The 19,882-nt window shown below is 42.0% G+C and overlaps 1 protein-coding gene across 1 annotated transcript; it reads right to left on the bottom strand.

Moving 5' to 3' along the window:
* Window positions 1-2,355: 2,355 nt before the first annotated feature.
* Window positions 2,356-15,664, bottom strand: LOC147626951 (protein SHOU4-like). Its single transcript, XM_086815508.1, has 5 exons — window positions 14,022-15,664; window positions 13,557-13,921; window positions 3,548-3,703; window positions 3,149-3,360; window positions 2,356-3,055 (listed from the first exon to the last, which is right to left on the bottom strand). Exons 1-5 carry the CDS (start codon window positions 14,545-14,547, stop codon window positions 2,863-2,865), a joined length of 1,452 nt encoding a protein of 483 aa, XP_086671634.1. The 5' UTR covers window positions 14,548-15,664; the 3' UTR covers window positions 2,356-2,862.
* Window positions 15,665-19,882: the final 4,218 nt, after the last annotated feature.

The following is a 19,882-nucleotide window of genomic DNA, read 5'->3' as shown; positions in this document are numbered from 1 at the left end:
TTATTGATGATTTCATGAAGTTGGTACATGTAGATTTGGTGTCTCTTTGGATGACCTTGTAATTGTTTATAAGAGTTTCTACTTGTGGTATATTTAGTATGTTTTTTAATCTCTATGGAGTCCAATGTTGTGTATGGTTTTTTATGTTCGTATTTTTCCATTTGTGTGATCACACCAATAACTGTTTCCCTTGTTTTAATTGTTGGAATCTACCTTTTCTCAAGTGGATGTGATGTAAAGATTTCTTTCTTGAAGCTACATGAGAGAGATGGAAAAAACTAGTGAGGTCTTATCTTATATGTGGCTGTGTCAAATCCTCATTTGGTGGAGTTTAAACTTCTTATATTGTTGAGATGTTCAATTGCTTGAGATTTGGTTGAGCTACTTAGTGGATTGAAATACAATTTATATTGATTTTGAGATGTGGAAGGATTGAGAGAGTTGAGATTTGTGTTAGAATGAATTTCGTAGCCATCAAGTTTATGACTTGTGTAGTCCATGAGTGTCCAATCTGATAGTGGCTAATTTCAAGGATTAACATGTAGTATCATGGACAATTTATATGCGGAGGTTGAGCACAAAGTAGAGGCTGAGTACAAAGTGGCTTGTTTTGCTTCATTGAAAGGTAGTATGCTTTGGAGGAGAAATTTAGGGGACATGAAAGTGAGTGAAGAGTAACCAACAAAAGTTGCATTTTGACAACCACATGTATATGGTGATTATAGAGAATCATGGATTCCATGGTTACAGTAAAGCACATTAAGATCTAGTATCACTCAAGCATAGAATGTCCATAGAAGCCTTTATATAGACCAATGTGGTGCAGCCTCTCATTGATCATTCGTCACTCATCTACATTCAGTGGTTGTGTGTCCTTACATCCTTTATACATACAGCCTTTGTCTCCTCAATTTTTACTCATATACAATCAAAGATCCTTTGAAGAAGCACACAAGTGGTAAGAAAAATATGTCTATTGTAATCATATTTTTTACACTAGGTTAATATTGTTTTATCTTTATTCATTTGCAATTGTGTGTAGTTTTGATGGTGGAAGAACAATTGCTCCCAAAGAATCTCTCTCTTTCTCTCTCTCTCTCTCTCTCTTCCTTCTAATGTTAGTCTCAACAAGTAGAGAAAAATAGCTTTCTCTTCCCACTCGTTCTCTTCATATAAATAGCTTCTCTCTTGCTAAAAATCCGTAAATCACATGCATAGAATCCTACTACAAGCATTAGATCTCAAAATGAGTAGCTAGGCACTTATTAAAACTCCTCCTGAGCATAAAAAATGCTATGGCCAGGCCGAACCATGAGCCATCAAATTAAGTGAATTCTCTCTTTTTGAAGCCACCAGATTAGGTGAATTGTCCCTTTAAGCGGTTCTCTTTCTCCCTTGAAAGCCAAGGCAAATACCCTTATTTATTTTATAAATTGTAAAGCTAGGACAAAAATGGACCTTGCCAATTTCACACGTGTGCCTACTAAAATCCAGTGTGCGCTTATTACCTTAAACATATACTTTAAAACCCCATGGCATATGAAACATGGCATCACATGACATACATTATGCATGACACTTGGCATGCACAATGCATATAGCATGGAAATACTGTCTGATCAAATCTAACCACATTGCCATATCATAACAGACTCCATGTGAGGAATCACTACGAAGGCACGCCGCTCTCATTGCAGTTTGATTCTACCAGCTGGCTTGAAAACTCTTTGCTAGTTAGTAGATAACAGATTTTCATAAGACATACATCCATTGTTGTTTACAAGCTTCATGTCATCCAAACACCAATGTTTTGGTAAGTGGTTTCTCTTCCTGCAATCATGATATACATTTAGGTCACAAAGCACCACCAAATATATCATAGTCCCCTATGATGTGACAACAAAATTTTCAAGAGAGTTTCATAATCATTCAAACTACTTGCTGGTGCAAACATTACACAACTTCTTGAACTTTTACTTCAGGTAGAAAACACCTCAATCACACAGATTTCGCTGCCATTCATACCACCCCACAAAGTGATCTGCACTAAGTTCATCAAGAGGCTTGAAACTCTTTGTAAACGAGTTTTTTATATGAAAGGCCTCTCCTAATCTTGGTGGCCAAAGCTTTTCCTCTTTCCGGTCTCTTCCAGAAAAGCCAAGATGCTTGAAAAGCCAGGTTATACTAGATTTAAAAATCGGTCCGTAAGAGGTCAACCTACACATCCACTCATCTGTAGACTGTGAAAAGAAACATTAAGAACACAACTACAACTTCAGCATCCATGCTCACCCCTCCAAAGATTGGTTGTATATTAACATGAGCTTGCAGAACAAAAAATAGAACATCTGATACTACAAAACCACTCATTAGTAAATGTATTTACACCAACCATGTGACATAAGCATCCCATGCTTACATGCTGCTACTGCCATGTATCTCCGTTTTTAATTAAAACTAGTGAGAAGCAAACCGTTCTTCTCTGCAATATAATGAGCACACCAAAAAGGATGGTATCAGAATAAAGAATCACAACTCTAGAGAAGCTTCATAATCCTTTCAAAAACTGAACCAGAAGCTTTGCTGCTCTATGTATAGTGTAGAGCTTTCCATTAACAGCAGCAAGCCAGCAAGAAGAAAGCTGTTGAGGTTTTACACAATAGCTGCTATATGGGTCACCTTATGTGATGTAGGTACATGGACCTCTTTGTGGCAACATTACATACATGCATTACGATGGGGATAAAACTGCTTTAACAGCTAACACAAGCTTTTGAGAAAAAAGGGTAATTATTCAAAATAATGCCAGCCCTAATGCTGCTAAAGTAATCAAAATCCCAGAGTACAACCTCGGCATACATATTAGACCGGTATCACATCGTGCTTTGACCTATCTTGGCATATCAAGACTATCCCACATAGATTTGCAGGTAAGAAAAGCTCTCTCCACTGGCAGCCCGTAGAGACTGGGTCAGATGGCGGCACAATCATCAGCACGTTATCCGTCCTTTGAACCATTCCCATTACAGTAACCGTGCTTCCTTCCTTGATATACCTGCCACCAAAAGAGCAAAACTTCTTGATATCAAAAAGGACAGTTTCACAGTTGATGATACTATTTTGACAACAGAAAATGGCCACAACATACCCTTCCTTCAGTCTCATTACACGGTCATCACTAGACAAATTATGCTCCGAAAGCCACTGCAAAAAGTTTGGTGAAAGCTCTCTATCCTTCTTAGTCACGTCCACAATGGTACTATCCTCTACATAGGGTGTCACAGTTGCACCATAGCCTACTTTAACCAAGGCTCTTAACCCTGACTTGTAGTCTGATATATAGAAATCCACTACTCGGCGCTGCAACCACCACAATATTATCTAAGATGTCTCTAAAGAAAGATTCACACACCCACACACATGCAGACACATAACACAAACATACATCCATGCATGCATGCATTGACCGATGCATGTATACATTTATACAAAAGCTCATACAAAAAATTTGTTGAAAAGCAGCATGAACAAGAGTACACTTACTAACCTCCATGAATCTCAAACCCCAGGTGAAAATCTTATGTTTTGGTCTAGCAGGTTTTGCCTTGAAATTTCTGTATTCGTACAATCCACATGATGTGTAGACGCACCTACTCACTCTCTGATATGATGTTTCAAGAGGCACGCTCCCGCAAGTCACAATCTGAAACAAGATAGGCACAAACGAGACTTCATTCTTATGTTAGTAATTACGATAAATTATCAGCTCAGGCCATGTGATACCCAGCTAATAATACCTCAGTAGAAAACCACAGTGATTTTAAAATAGAGACAAGGGAAACTGAGGCACAAGGAGCAGCAAAAAGCATAAGAATCTTATATGCACAAAATTTGTGCCGCGCATGCGTTGCGCACACATTGTAACCCACCTTCACATGTGGTCCACATAGTCTATCTTCTCTGTTAATTAGGCACAAGTCTACCACAGGTAGGATTGGAACTAATCAGGCGTCCATGTAGCAGCCCAAAAGAACCAAGACCATCTGCCTAAGTGTGGAGCCGGTTGGACAATGGGACAGTTGGCAAGTCGGAAGTGCCAACTACAAGGATGTGTGCTACCCGCCAAACCTAAACTGGCCAACCAGCAAGGATGCACCTATTTAAGGATGGGCCATCATCCATCCAGTGCCAGGTCCCAAAGTAGCAGAGACAAGTGTTGAATCAGCAGTAATGGAGCCCCAATGTGCAGTTCACAGTAGCACCAGTCTTTGGGACTTGCCAATTCTGCATTGCCAAGTCCCAAAGCAGCAGAGACGAGTGTTAGATCAGCAGTAACACATGCTAGTGTGTACAGTGTAGCTCTAGATAGGTAAATCAACCAGCTGCTGTGCTTTTCTCAACAATGAGCAAATATGTGTTTTCTTCATGGACAATATGGAGGCAATTCTTAGGAAGCCCGACCCGAACTTGGTCAATTTGGCATCCATGATAAAAGCAGCCAATCAAAATTTAGATTGGATGTATAAGGCTAAGAAGAAAGAAGCATGGTTTATATTCTTGGATGTATTGGGAGAACCGGTGAGCTCATTATGTGGGAAGGTTTGAAGTCCGTGAAGCTGCGTTGGACAAGCTAGAAGATTGCCGTAGAATGATCCCAAGTACAAGGTGCAGCATTGACAACCACAAAGACACATAAGTGGAGGATTCGCTAGGGGTTGAAACTCATGAGGAAGCTGTCTTGGATGCTGAAAAGGTTTCAGGACTGGAAGTGGTTCAAGAGAGAGTTTCGTGGAGTATGGAGTGTAAACCGGTGAAGGATCCACAAGATGAAGTGCTGATGTCGACAACAGAGTCAACACAAGGACAAGAGTCATTCTCAAAGGAACAGCCAAAGCCAGAGTTTGTGGCTGCCCAGAGTCATCCAATCCCAATCGCCAAGTGTGTTCTGGTGGAGGAGAGCGCTAGTTCCAAGATGGAACGAGATAATTGAATTGTGCAATCTCTCTCTCTCTCTCTCCAGCTATCTCTCTGCACCATTGTCATGGCTTGAGCTTCCATCTCATCTCTCTTCTTGCACTCTAGTCCTACACACCTATCATGGATATCTTTCATCCTCCATAGCTGCATATGTGTGATCCTGGATGCCAATATGGTATCAGAGACAGGCTGAACCACATCCGCGTTTTCTCTGCTGCCCCACCATCAAACCTGCATTTTCTTCCATTCAGCCTTGCTGTTTTTTTTTTAACTGAGCTGCCATCATCTATCATTCTCTTGCAAGTAAAGTTGATACCACTGGCTAGAATGGAGTGCTCAGCCCTAAAGGCAAGCATAGGAGGTCAACAACAGTGCAAATCAGCGTCGATCTAACAGCCTGTAGAAGCAAAACACACATCATAGAAGCTGTCCAGCAGAGTCTACATCAAGGGGCCAGCATTCAGCCCATGACTCCCACCATGATCATGATCAGGGCCTCCTTGGCACTGTTCACCGCCGCCGGCTCTCGCTACCATCTGCGTTTCTGCCTGCCGTGCATCCAGATTCGTCGTCATCAACACTCCAATTTCGCCGTCCAGTCTGAACAGTCCTCTGCAACAGCTTGCATATGTCAGCAAGGTACTTACTGACCATATCAATATTCTTTCTAAGATAAAATATCATGGAGGCGCTCATCCTTTCCCTCGGGTCCTCTGCCCTGTTTATCACGCCTAAAACGATTGTAGCCATCCGTGCTACAAACATCATCACGAGACATCTGTTCTTTGCAAGTATGCTTCCCACACTTGACCATCAAGTGTCGCAATCTTGGAAAAGACCATATCAATATTCTTTCTAAGATAAAATATCATGGAGGCGCTCATCCTTTCCCTCGGGTCCTCTGCCCTGTTTATCACGCCTAAAACGATTGTAGCCATCCGTGCTACAAACATCATCACGAGACATCTGTTCTTTGCAAGTATGCTTCCCACACTTGACCATCAAGTGTCGCAATCTTGGAAAAGACGACGCAAAAGGATCTTCATTGGGATCGAGGGGAGACTCTTCTTCCACAACTTCCAATCCTTTTTATTTTAGTCACGGGTTCTCTACCCTGGATGTCCCCCGAAATCTGAATATTTTGTAGTCATGGATTCTGTCCCCAAAATCCAAATATTTTCTTTTTGTAAGCCTTGTTTCTATAAAAGGCTCGGCTCCTTTTTATCTTACTTTCCTTAATTAGAGCCTCTATGGATAGACTAATGTAGACATTATGTATGGTCAAGCTCTTGTATCATGCCTGACATGAGAGTTTCAAGTGTCGGCATCATTGTGTTCTTTTGAGTCTAAGAGCCCAAATCATCACAGTCAAGGTCTCTCTTAGATGACACTCCACTCTGAGGGGGGGTTTGTTGGATATTTTCGGGGTCTAGTAGTGTGTCCCATGGTGTGAACATCCTCTTATTAACAGAACAGAAGATGAGGCTTGATGCCTATAAAAGCATTGTACGTGGTGGAAGTATAATCATAATTCATTCATCATTGTGCTGTGCAATATCTCTTCATTATGCTCCATCTCTCTCTCTCTCTCTCTCTCTCTCTCTCTCTCTCTCTCTTCATATATCTTTCTTTCTTTCTTTCTCTCCCCCCAGTGCTCATGGCTTGAGCTTACATCTCATCTCTCTTCTTGCACTCTACTCCTACACACCTATCATGGATATCTTTCATCCTCTCACACCGACTCGGGATAGAGACAGGAAGAGCCGGCTGCCGAGGGTATCCCATGGGAGGCAGACTACGCTCAACTGGAAAGAAAATTGACTATGTGCATCATGTAATTAACTTTGAACATAATGAGAAGACTTTTTCATTGTATGGTGATCTTTCTGGCCCTATGAATAAAATATCTTATGTCATTGATTGTCCAATGGTATCTCATGATGATAGTCCACTGTATTCTGCTTTGGAAACTATTGAGATACTTCGCAATGATGAACATGATGTTTTTTATTGTGTTCTTAAAAATAAAGTGCAATTTAAGGATAACGTTTGTGTATGTTTGCTTAAGAACAAGTATGAAGCATGAATTTGGGTAATGCATTCTTAGTCGCTAGTTCTTTTCCGCAACTTGGTGTTGACACTATGCTGGTGTCAATTGCTAGAGTTATGGATTTGGCTTTGAGTAAGGGAGAAATGAGTGATCCAATTCTTCCAAAGAGATTAGTTGTTAGGAATCAATAATCTAGTTTGAGATCACGTGCCATGGATATGGCAAGATCGAAAGACGTTGACCTTTAGAGTTTGGATACTCCTAAGAAGAAGCTCTTTCGTCAGATTATGTTCGAGTTTTCGAACATGTTTCCAACAGCATGATTTACGTCCAAAGAAGAGGGATGTAGACCATAAGATTGAGCTTATACCTGTAGCACAGCCGATGTTTAAGCAGCCCTACAGGTTGAGTCAATCTGCGGGGGATGAGATTGCTAGACAACTTAGTACCTCTGGAAGGGGCATGTGAGGGCCTAGAAAACCACCTTGAGGAGCACTAGTTCTCCTAGTGGACAAGAAGGATAAAACAAAAAGAATGTGTGGATTATATGGGTCTTATCAAGTTTACTGTTAAGAAAATATATCCATTACCGAGGATGGATGACATTATTGGTCAGCTTTGTGGAGTGCGATACTTCACAAAGATAGATCTAAGGATAAGTTATCATTAGATTAGGATATTTGATGGTGATTTCTTTAAGACAAGTTTTAGAACCAAAAATGACCATTACGAGTTCTTAATGTTACCATTTGAACTCGCTAATGCACTCGCAACTTTCCAAAAGATGGTGAACACTATCTTTCGTCCATATCAAGGAAAGTTTGTTAGATGACATCCTAGTGTATAGTACGGCACTGGAGGAACATGCTTACCATATGAGAATTGTGTTAGATATTCTCATAAGAGAAGTCTTGTTTGCAAAAGCAAGTAAATGTGATTTCTTTAAGCAAGAGTTGGCATACCTTGGACACGTTATTACAGCTAACGAAAACTATATTGATTATGAAAAAATCGCAAAAGTGTGTGAATGGCCAATTTTAAGGACCATCACCCAAGTCAAATCTTTACTTTGCTTAGTTCAAATCTTTCTAACGGGTGGACAAACACAAGTACAATAAGTACAAGCCTCTGGAGTGCACTGAGAAGTTGGATAAATGTTTCAATGAGTTAAAGCATAAGGCTACTTCAGTTGTCACATGCGGCAGCTCCAGGAGTCTTGTTTCAGCCCTAAACACCATCCTGGAACATGCTTGATGCAAAACGCATACAAAAGATAGAGAGAAGAGAGAGAGCTCAGTATTCAGTATATTCATAATGTACAAAAAGGTGTACAAGTCTTGCAACCATAGGTTGCCTCATCAAAAGGTGTGCTTCACCTAGTCTAATCCTATATCCAGGACTCAGCCCATGGAAGGGCTGAATCATCTAACCCTCGGGCAAGTTTGCCCTTTTATAGGGCTGGAAAACCTCTATGGACTGGCCGACCTGCTGTCGGCCAGATCCAGGACAAATATGTCAATACAGTGCTACAAACAACAGAAAAATGCTCCTCCAAAAACTGGTCGACAGCCTCTTGTCCTCTCCACAAGGTACTCCTGCCCAAAAACAGCAGCACAAGCTCCAAAATCTGGTCCTTAACAGGGTCTAATCTGATTCTTTATCTATTTCCCTTCAGGGATTAGCCTTGAGATTAGCTTGCACATGTCTTGCACATGACATCCCCCTCTGCTAAACTTGATGACAGGATTCCAAATTCTATCCTTGGATGACGGTCAGCATCCCATTGTCCATCCCTGGATTCCCAAACCTATCATCCTTCCCTTCTTGGAAACCTTTTTACTGAAAACCCCGCCCGGTCTCTGATTCCACTCCAGCTCTAAAGAAGATCTATGCATATATTCCATCCTGTCCACTTTCCCTTCATGCCTTGTCCCTAAACACTTTCTCCGGTCTTCTTTTCCTGAGAATTGAATCTAGCACTCTCACTCCACCCCTTGGAGGATCATCATCCTTTGGAACCATTGCCTGAAGCCTTTCCTAGTGTGCCCCAAGTGGCACCCAACTCACAGGACTACCATTCGCCTTGGGTCTTGTGGAACACCACCAACCAACAACCTGGGAACTTCTTCCATGTTTTGTGTTCCTTTCCTTGGACTGTGCGCCTTCATCTAGGACTAAATTAGTGTTCAGCCTTGCTGAGCCTGATGCTTTGATACCAATGTAACATGCATCGCAGAAGCGTGTTTATGATTAATGCTAAGCAAAGAAGATTAATGCTAATCCTATGTTTAGCAAAGACCCAGAAGAGAAGGAGAGAGAGACCTAATCTTGTATATTGCCAAAACATGCTATATATACAATGATCTTGCTGATTCACAACCTCGTGCAAATGATCTTGCTAATTCACAGTTTCATGATGCACACCAAAGATCCCTGCAACCCTCTACTTGCTCATCCACCACTATGTCCTTGCTGCCATGCAGACTCTGACAAATGGATCCTCTTGATCTTTGAATGATGATCCTAATGAATGCCTAATGATCCTATTTATAGGTATGAATTCGTAATCAAGTCGGTTTTGCCTATTTACCCCGCAAAACATTGTCCACAAAGTCATATTTTGTGTCCAAACTATGCCCAAAAGGTGTCCCGACTCCCAACCATTGGGCTATGTCTTGGGCACTTCCGAGAGCCTGTAGGGCTGCAAAATCCGCTCTAAATCTGCCCATATATTTGCTAATGAGAATATACATGTCTATGAGCATCGGGATTGACGGATGCACATGACATTCCCTCCTGCTAAGCTTGGAGCACTAGGGTAATCCATACACCTTTGCTCCGATTCCGTTCCGGTCCAATTGAAGACTGCACTTCATATCCATCGGCTCAATCCCCAAGCTCTCTGACTTGGTCTTCAAGTTCTCTGGCTCGGTCTCTAGATCCTCTGAATTACATGTAGTCTCTTCCTCCTCCTCACAGGATTCGAAGAGATTTTCTGGAAGCTCCTCTGAAACTATCGAGACGACCTCATGCTCCTCCAAATAGGATTTGGAGAGATCCACCGCCTTGGGAACTATTGGGTTCCTCATCCTCCTCCAAATAGGATTTGGAAAGATTCACCTGCTTGATTTATGATTCTGGTTCTCATTTGGCTTTTGGCTCTAGCTTTGTCTCTAGTCCTGGTTCCGGCTCTAGCACGTGCATTCTAAGTAATGATTCACCTGCTTGATTTATGATTCTGGTTCTCGTTTGGCTTTTGGCTCTAGCACGTGCATTCCGAGTAATGGCACCTCCTCGGAAACACCATTGTGTGATCACGTCTCCCGAGAACTCGTCTTATAAGTTCTCTTTTCGTTGCGTGAACATTCTCAGTCTTGGACTGCTTCACAACCCGAGGCGATTCCTCCTTGGCCTTTGTGGATGCTGCCATGAACTGTGCCCATGTTTCCTTGAGGTGTGCCCAACTTTGCTCGTACAAAAGTTGGGCTTCTTGACACCCCTCTTCTTGAAGCTTTACTTGATGTGCTTCTTTCTTGCATTGCCGACGGTCCTCTTCTATGAGTTGTTGCTTATACTCGGCCATGATTTGTTTGTACTAGGCTTGGCATTCTTGTTCCCTTTTGCATCGTTCTTCATCTTCTCGTCTCCAACGACTCTGCATAGTCTCATACTCTCGTCGTAACTCTTCTTTCCAAGCATCATTACTCTCCATCGAGGTGAGGTTTTGGTGGAAGGAGTAGCAAAAAGAAGTCTTTTCCTACCTAGGTTAGACCTAGGCTAAGTCTTGTGCAGATTCTACCCTACATGCAAACTATGCTACATGCAAAAATGGGCTGAAACCCAAAAAACGAAAACCCTAATTTGGTTTTTCCACTTTCCACATTGAATCTAGGATTGAAAACACTCTTGCTAGGGCCGAACTCATGCAAAATATGAAAACCCTAATTTTGGCCTGCAAACCCTAAAATGTAAGCCCTAATTTCAAAAACCCTAATTAAGAATGCACAACATGTAAGCTAAGGACTGCCCTAGGAACTCTCTTTATCTTTTTTACAATGTTACCAATCAATTCAACCTTTGAGCGCCCACACCCCGCAAATAATCTTTGATCTAGGGCCCTTTAGACCTTCACACATGTGCACACCATTACACAGCTCATGTGGTCCTTCTCAAAAACATGTCGTCCATCAGCACAATTTCTAACAAAATACAAAGCAAATCATCTCTCGTGCCCTTGCACCTGCAATGGTGTAAAAAAAGACCTTTTGTGAAGAAGTTCAAGACTTAGATTTCACAATCAAGAAATCAAGCATTTTCACTTGCACATTATTACCCCATAGTTGCTTAGAACTACACTGCTCAGTGCTTACTAAGCTGGAAGAGCAAAACTATGGGCATGGAAAGAAAACCTTCTGTAGCCCTCTCCCATTTTCTAAGATTTATTGCAGTAGAAAGCCCAAAGCTAATTTACGTTTGTCACTGCTGCTTAAGCTGAAACTGCTGCATTCTGGTGCTATAGGATTAGAAGCAGACATTGAAACCCCAACTTGTAAGACCTGATATAAAAAGGAAGAGGCTGTGAAGGTTTAGTGGGAATACACAAGGGTACAACAAAATGCATTAGAGTTGGCACTAGGAAAAGAATGCAGAAAGAGAAGGAATTAGCAGACAGGGTGGAATGGCGACACCATTTACATAAGATGAAAAAACAGGTCACCCACTGAAACACACACTATAAAGGTGTCAGGAAAGCTTGGTGGAAGCAGTTTACTTGTTAGCAAATAATCATAATAAAATGGAGTACACAAAACCATTCACATGTACACAAGACACTGCACTGGGTCCAGTGGCCAGGACACACCCTCTCTCCTCTCCTTGGACTGATATAGAAATGGAGTACAAAAGGCTGAATGTCACTTCATACCTCACTTGTGCTCTCACAATTACAAAACCGGGAACTTGTAAAAGAATTCCATCTAGTTTTGTCCAGCTCCATCGGGCTACTTTGGTACGTCAGCATCAGGGCACCTCAGGTCGAGTTCCATCCATGTACTCCGAAATTATGCTCCATCCACCAGGCTGCTCTGTGCTCTGCTGCAGCCTACTACAGTTGTTCATGCATAAGGGGGGCAAGAATGAGATGTGAAGAAGTGGGGCTGGACCTGCCTTTCTAGGCTGATTTTGCCCCCATCATGCTGGTTGACCAGTTGGCCTGCTGCTCATGTGCCTGGAAATGGGGGAAAGTACCCCTTTTGCCCCCATCATGCCGGTCAACCAGTCAGCCTGCTGCTCATGGGCCTGAAAATGGGGGAAAGTACCCCTTTTGACCCCCCTCAACTTTACCCTAGCCACTCTGTTTCCAGGGAGCTGTTCCAGGAGACCCACGGCTCCTCCATGGCTTCCAAAAGTCCCTACAAATGCAGGGCATCTGCCACACTTGCATTTCTTCATTTCCGGCCAGTGCATGACGTAATCTTTATTTTTTTGGTCCTCTTTAAGCTTTTTAAATTCTTCTGGTCTTCATCTGCTCTTTCCTTTGGGTCTTCTAATCCTCCAGACTTTCCAATCATAAGCTGCACATACCTCCACACAAAGCATAAAGCATCCCAAGTTCGGCTTGACTCCAGACTTTCCATTCATAAGTTGCACATATCTCCACACACAAAGCATAGAGCATCCCAGTTTCGGCTTCATACTCTCTACTAGAGCTCGCAACTTGTCCATCCCCATATGGCCCATAGGTGCTCTCTCCCATCATTAGCATGCACCTATCACTATCTTGTGTGAAGACCCTAACTTACTCTCACTATCACTGAATTGACCATGTCCCGTTGTGAGGGCTCATAAAGGTCTGCCAAACCCTAACTCTCCTAGACTACCATGTATGGGTCCTCAGTTGTCTTGGCACGTGCATCTAAGGACTGATGCATGTGACCTAAGGGTTTTTTAACCTGTACCCGTGATGAGGATCTCTAAACAGATTCAGCATACAAAACTCAATCAACAGCTAGTTCATGAACCCTTGTGGAGGAACTCGCTAACTCACCACCTCCTTGAGAGCACCCCCAAGCCTGAGGTTAGAGCAACATCAGGCCTGAACTCCTCACCCAAGCCCTGGTTGTTCCATAACACCAGGACCCACCGTCCAAGTGTAAGGGTTTCGCCAGACAAAAGCCTGGACGCCCTGGGTCTCCACCAACCTCGAATGAGCCTATTCCTCAGTTGTATAGTTATACAAGGTCCTTTAAATTTGAGGACACTAAACACTAGACCTTTGATTAGAAACATAATAGTGCTTGATTAGTATTAAGTGTCCCACCATTTAACCACTGATTATCATTGGTCTAACCTCATCAAATTTGTCATTTTAATTGTCTTTCAGGAACATAGCACCCCCATCAGAACTGGACTCCAGCAGCCAACATTTGTGAATGCAAGTGTAATCAAAGTCATCAAAACATTTCCGCAAGCAAGATAACAATAATTTCCAACTTTCTGAATTTCATTGAGATTAAGATGGGAAACTCACTCCAGTAATTTTCACATATTGACCATCCTTGGCATCACCCAATCCGAAATCTGGATATCTAGCGACAAACCCCGTGACCACCCTTCTTCCCACACAGGAGTTCCACGTCAGCAGCAGCACAACAGCACCAAAGAGGCATACTACTATGATGAGCAGAATTGCATTCTGAACAGCTCCCAGTATGAAACCACCGGCAATGAAGCCGATGACAAAGAGGGGTACAACAGTCCATAGGATGACTCTAGGGAGATTTCTTATGATAGAATAACTCTGATCAAGGGGGAGATAGTTGATGGCCTGATTGCTGGGGTTTTTATTGGCCTGGTTGCTGGGATTTCTGGAAAATGAATTGCTCTCAATGGGACCTGAAGTAGTATTCACAAACCCAAATGTTAAAAATCAAACTACGATCTTGCGGGTCCAAACCACATGAAATTTGCAGGTTTTCTATGATGAAATACTGACCTGAATGGTTCCTTGATGCAGAGCCAGATGAAACAGGGCCGGATGTTATGAGGCCGGTCGCAGGCAGGTTTGGGGCAAGGGGACCAGAGTTTTGGCGAGAGAGAGGCCCAGAGGTTTTCAAATTAGGTACTCCTCGGGCATTACCAGGCTCACCCATTTTGGAGAGAGGGCCGGAGTGCGAGTTGGGGCGACTAAAGGAACCCAAGTGCGAAATCTGTGGGGGAGGCAGATTAAGGGGCCCTGAATTGGAAGAAGAGGTTCGGAATGAGCCTGCTCTTGCTGATGCTGCTGATGATGATGTGGCAGCCGGGGCAGTGTTATTGATTGGCCCAGATTTCTTTGTCTTGGGGGTCTCCACATTGATGTCAAACATCTTGCCAAGCTCTCCAGATTTCTTGATGTCGCCCCCTGTGTATGGCATTGCAGTGGAGGTCATGGTGGGTGCCCTCTCCTTGTACTGGTCAGGCGCCCCAGACACGTATAGCCCATTGCTGAGCTGATGCGAGAGTACCCTTTTGCTACCCATATCTGATTAGGGACCACTTAGAGGCAGTAGTCAAGGCAACAACTAGGGAAAAACCAGCTCACAGATCCACTCCCTTAGGTGCCCAAATCACAGATTTGGAACAGCCCAATTCCACTAACTACTGTAAAACGCTGGTCTCTTAACTCAAATTAGAGCAAAACAGAACACAGATCCACTCTCAGGCACCCAAATCCCATTCTCTGCCCAATCGGAACAATGTAAACCCTCATTTCTCAGATGAGCTTTTCTGTCACAGAAACCCTATAGGAATTTGAGAGAGACGCTGGCACTGTGAAAGCTTCTGCAGAGACTTAGTTCCACTCTTGTTTCATCAGAGAATTGGAAACCTCAATCTGCTTGGCTGATCGTGCCTGTCAGAGGAACCCTGCATTTTGTGGGAAAAAAATTGCCCTGGTTGCTGGCACCACTAAAACTTCCGCAAAGGCCCAATTCCACACTCTCTTTTGCGATCATAACACTCCAAACCCTACTTTCTTAGCTGACCTCTCCTTTCAGAAAAACCTTGAAATGCATTTCAAGGAAAAAGTAGCCCTAGTTAACACCACTCTCTGCTCCATCAGAGAAATGAAAGCCCTAATGCGTCATCACAGAAATCTTAATGTACATTGTGTGACAGGCCTAATTGGCTTAGCTGAGCTTTCCTGTCAGAGAAACCCTAGCGAGCCTTCGTGAGAAAAGTAGCCTCGATTGCTGGCACCGTCAAAGTTTCTGCGGCAGAGATCCAGAGCCAGAGGGAAAGCCCAGCTTCTTCTTCCTAGCTCTGCATTTTCATGACCCAACACTTTTCCCTGTCTTGTCTCCAGCTCCGCCTTTGTCTTCCATCTTGTTGGTTTTGCAAATTTCAAGGACACCATAGGTAGAGCTTTTACTCACCCTTTTGCTGCTCTTGATTACACTCGAGTACCTAAAATATGGATATACAGGTTGGGAGAGGGCCCATAGTAGGTAGTCAGCAAATATGTATGTAGTTGCATTGTCATATGGGGGTTGATGAGGGACATTTAAAAACCTCTCTAGAGGATGGGCATTTGGGTGACATTGTATCTGTACTACAATAAATCTCTGAAAAAACATTTATGGACATCCCCCTTTTGTCTTTCTTTCTCTCTCTCATATATATATACTAGTACTCAACCTGCGCATTGTTGCGGTATTTAAAAGATATTAAGAAGCGAAACTTAGGAATGGAAGCCAGAATACAAAGGGTCAATCGAAGGGATTTTTTCCTCTTATTTTTTAGAAATCCAGGATTTCTCTTTTCTCTCCTCTTCTTATGCCTTGGTTGTCCATGGTTAATATATAATATGTGTGTGCATGTGTGTGTGTGTGTGTGTGTGTGTGTGTAAGACTCCTCTATATATATATATTTATTTATTTATTTATATTTATTTATTTATTTATATATATAGAGAGAGAGAGAGAGACTCATCCCTCTCTCTCTCTCTCTCTCTCTCTCTCTCTCTCTCTCTCTTTATATATATATATATATATATATATATATATATATATATATTAGTGTGTGTGTGTGTGTGAGGGCAGAGCCCTCATTGAATATTAAACCCGAACAAAAGCACAAACCCAAAAACTAGATCAAACTTTGAGTTGAGGTGAATGTATTTGATGAGTGGCATCTTAGTTTTATTGGATGATTAGTAGGACCTTTTTGAAGTTTTTTCTTTTGCTAACCCATACATTTGGCTTAAGCCATTTGGGCGTCTCTCTCTCTCTCTCTCTCTCTCTCTCTCTCTCTCTCTCTCTCTCTCTCTCTCTCTCTCACACACACATGCACACCAAATGCTATGAGGATTATCGGGGTCAAACTAAAGTCTGATCACATCATCGAAGATGAGAGACATTGTTATATACAAGACAATGGTGCACTGCCTTTTGAGGTGTCCTCTCTACTACAGAACCAAAGTAGGTATCATAGCTTCCTTGGAAAGAGTTTCGAGCCTCTAACACACTTCACTCAGTATCCTGATCAGAGATGCATGGGTTCTTCTTTGAGATGAATAGAGAATAACTCCTAGAAAGACAAATAAATAACCATAGACACTCGACACCTTGTGATTTCAAAGACAAAGGAGAAGTAGACTTGTTTACATATGCAATTTCACTTTTAAGCAATAAACCGATGGTTCTTCCACGTGCCCTATTAAAAGCTTTTTCATAGTAGCTCTAAAGCCAAAGTAATAAACATAGATTTGGGAGAATTGATGTTAGTCAGTAGATGTCCCTCAAGCCCAAAACCAAGCACTATCAAGTAGAAATAAGCAACACTAGTCCAAGGTTGATAGTTATTGTGTACCCTTAGTCCCAAGGCGTTCATTCCTTCGGCTCATGACTAGAGGATACAAAGTTATATCTAGAAAGTAATCCCCACTCATTCATATAATCTAGGTCTCAACAAGTGAGGCTATCTACATTATATCTAGAAGGTAACCCCCACTCATTCATATCTAGAAGGTAACCCCCACTCATTCATATAATCTCAATCTCAACAATTGAGAAGGTAACTCCCACTCATTCATATCTAGAAGGTACCGCACTCATTCATATAATCTAGGTCTCAAGTGAGGCTATCTACATTATCTGTAGAAGGTAACCCCCACCCATTCATATAATCTAGGTATCAAGTGAGGCTATCTACATTCATATAACCTAGGTCTCAAGTGAGGCTATCTACATTCATAATCGTGTCACTTCCTTCTCTCGATAGTTTGCCTTCTATGTATTTCTCGTTGCTATTTGATATGTATGAGATTTATTTCTTGTTGCTTATTGATATGTATGAGATTTATTTACTTACATGCAATTGAACACGATGGATGTGCTTTAATGTGGACAAACTTTGTCTTAAAGACTTGTGGTCTTTTTTAGATGTTAAAAACTCTCCTCCTCTCACCTTACCATCACCAACTTTTCCCAGTCTAGAGAGGTGGATATGGATGCACTAGAGCCCACCACAATGGTGGATACGGGAGCTTATACCATAGTGCCCCCTCATAGCAAGCCCATGGGAGTCACATTAGATTGGGCATGCACACTCTAGAAGCTAGATGCCCTTGTCCCGTCGGACCTCAGCCACCCCCAACTCATTAGCCACCCAGATTCAGGAGATCCTAGCCCACCATCAAGTGGACTCATCCTCACAACAAACTATCGACATTTCTAATCACCCATGATGGACATCTTGGATGGGCACTTGCCTAGCATATAGGGATAATTGATTGTTTTTATTAAACTCTCCCATATCCCATCACTTATTATACCTTATACCTGGCATAGTAGGGTCTAAATTTTTCATCTTGTCTAATCTCAAAGCTTTCAGTTTTTAATTTTAGTTTACTATTGCTTTTTCTTTTTTCATTTATGACGAGATTTCATAGACACTTTGTATTAAGTCATTTTGGTTTCATAGACCCTTTGGGTCTTTTAAAGACATTAAACTAACTCTCTCTCTCTCTCTCTCTCTCTCTCTCTCTCTCTCTCTCTCTCTCTCACACACACACACACACACACACACACACACACACACAATTATATTCGGCATGTATGTGCACACAACGGCAACCATTATGATCGTTGTCCTACAAAAATTCATATATTTTTATTTTATTAAAAAGTTTAAATAAGCTAAGTCTAATATAGCTATCACTTCCATCATCTCTCTCCCTCACAAGCACTAATTTCAATAGCACTTTGTCTCATGCCGACAAATTTTTTACTCTTGGGGAGCATCTTTCCGTAGGCCATTGACATCATGCTTTTGGACCCTTCATAAAAATATTGATCTTTTTCACTCTACACCATCTTCAAGTTTGAGGAACAATTTTAAAAAGGGCACCATGAATGTTGGCATGGCCCAAGACGATGATATGGGATGATAAGGATACCCACCTCTATCTTGGATTATTGCTCGCACATAAAGAGTGCCATAAAGAGTCACTACAATCTAAAATGACTCAATCTATGATTGTTCCAAAGCAATAGGAACTTTTCTTATGGTTTGTTACCTTGATGGTTTTTAGTGTGATAAATTTACCCACTTAAAGAAAATTCAACAAGATTACTTGGCCAATTGGCTCACCAACTCCTACATTCACATGCCAATGCTAAGGCCCCATTAGTTATTCCCAATTTCTTATTCGTTGTTGTGATGGTAAGGCCTTACCTATTCCAAACACCACCTAGATGTGGCTTTTCCTTATTTTCATGATGCACATTCTACGACATGGTTGCTTAGACAACATTGTTGTACCAAACACGATCTTTGTTGGTAAATGGAATCAGCCAAATGTCTCCATCTAACATGTGAGAAAGTGGGCGTAGTTAAAAATTCCACTCATTGGACCAAGAGGACACTTTGAATTCTTATTAATCTTTCAAGCACCCAAAGTTCATTCTACCTTGGATTAATAATACCCTCTCCACGTGCAATTCCAAGGTGTGTTTTTATATACTCTCTCTCTCTCTCTCTCTCTCTCTCAGGACTATGGTCCTACGGAAGTCGAACCCTAGCATAAGTTAATAGCTTTCGGAGTCTCGAGAGTATTATGCCTAGGCTATGGCGGCTCAGGCCGCCATAGCCTAGGCGTGGAGAAGAAGAGAGGGTGGAAGTCGGTTCACCTCCCAACCATATAATGATGAGTTAGGGTTTCTCGTTGGGTTTTATATCAAAACCCTGGCCTGGACAAGCCGCCATAGCCTCGGCGTGGAGAAGAAGAGAGGGTGGAAGTCGGTTCACCTCCCAACCATATAATGACGAGTTAGGGTTTCTCGTTGGGTTTTATACCAAAACCCTGGCCTGTGTCCACACCTCCTAGCCCGGCCGCCCATCTTACTTAAGAGCCGTGCTAACTTAGATGTGTACACATCGACCAAACCCTAATGCCCATTAACCCTTGAACCCCGCTAGCACTAATAATACTCTCGAGACTCCGAAAGCTATTAACTTATGCTAGGGTTCGACTTCCGTAGGACCATAGTCCTGACACTCTCTCTCTCTCGTTACATAAAGCTTCAAGTTTTACTCTTTAAAGCTCCTAAATCTGAGCTATAATTTGAGGACAATGAGGCTCTAAAGATTACATAACTATTTGTTATGTCTTTAAATATGATTTTTCTTGAGCAAATGTCATCACAAATGTGTCTACATGTCAAGTTCACTTATTGGTACATGTCTTCATATAATTTTTGAACACCCATATTTCTGAAATCATAGCTTGGATCGAGGAGGTGCAAAAAGCAAAAGTGTATGATTTTGGGTTCACTAAGTTGGTACATGTGTTCATATAATTTTTGAAGGCCCATA

This window comes from Cibotium barometz, chromosome 21, assembly GCF_041138505.1.
Source record: "Cibotium barometz isolate CiBa-2024 chromosome 21, ASM4113850v1, whole genome shotgun sequence".
Classification (NCBI taxonomy): domain Eukaryota; kingdom Viridiplantae; phylum Streptophyta; class Polypodiopsida; order Cyatheales; family Cibotiaceae; genus Cibotium; species Cibotium barometz.
The sequence above is the reverse complement of the archived record's forward strand: the minus strand, read 5'-3'. Positions and strand labels throughout refer to the sequence as shown.

Coding starts and splice junctions, on each gene's coding strand:
- LOC147626951 (XM_086815508.1), bottom strand. CDS start 14,547: ATGGGTAGCAAAAGGGTACTCTCGCATCAGCTCAGCAATGGGCTATAC. Junction 13,922..14,021: donor TGCATCAAGGAACCATTCAG/GTCAGTATTTCA, acceptor ATACTACTTCAG/GTCCCATTGAGAGCAATTCA. Junction 3,361..3,547: donor GGGGTTTGAGATTCATGGAG/GTTAGTAAGTGT, acceptor TGGTGGTTGCAG/CGCCGAGTAGTGGATTTCTA.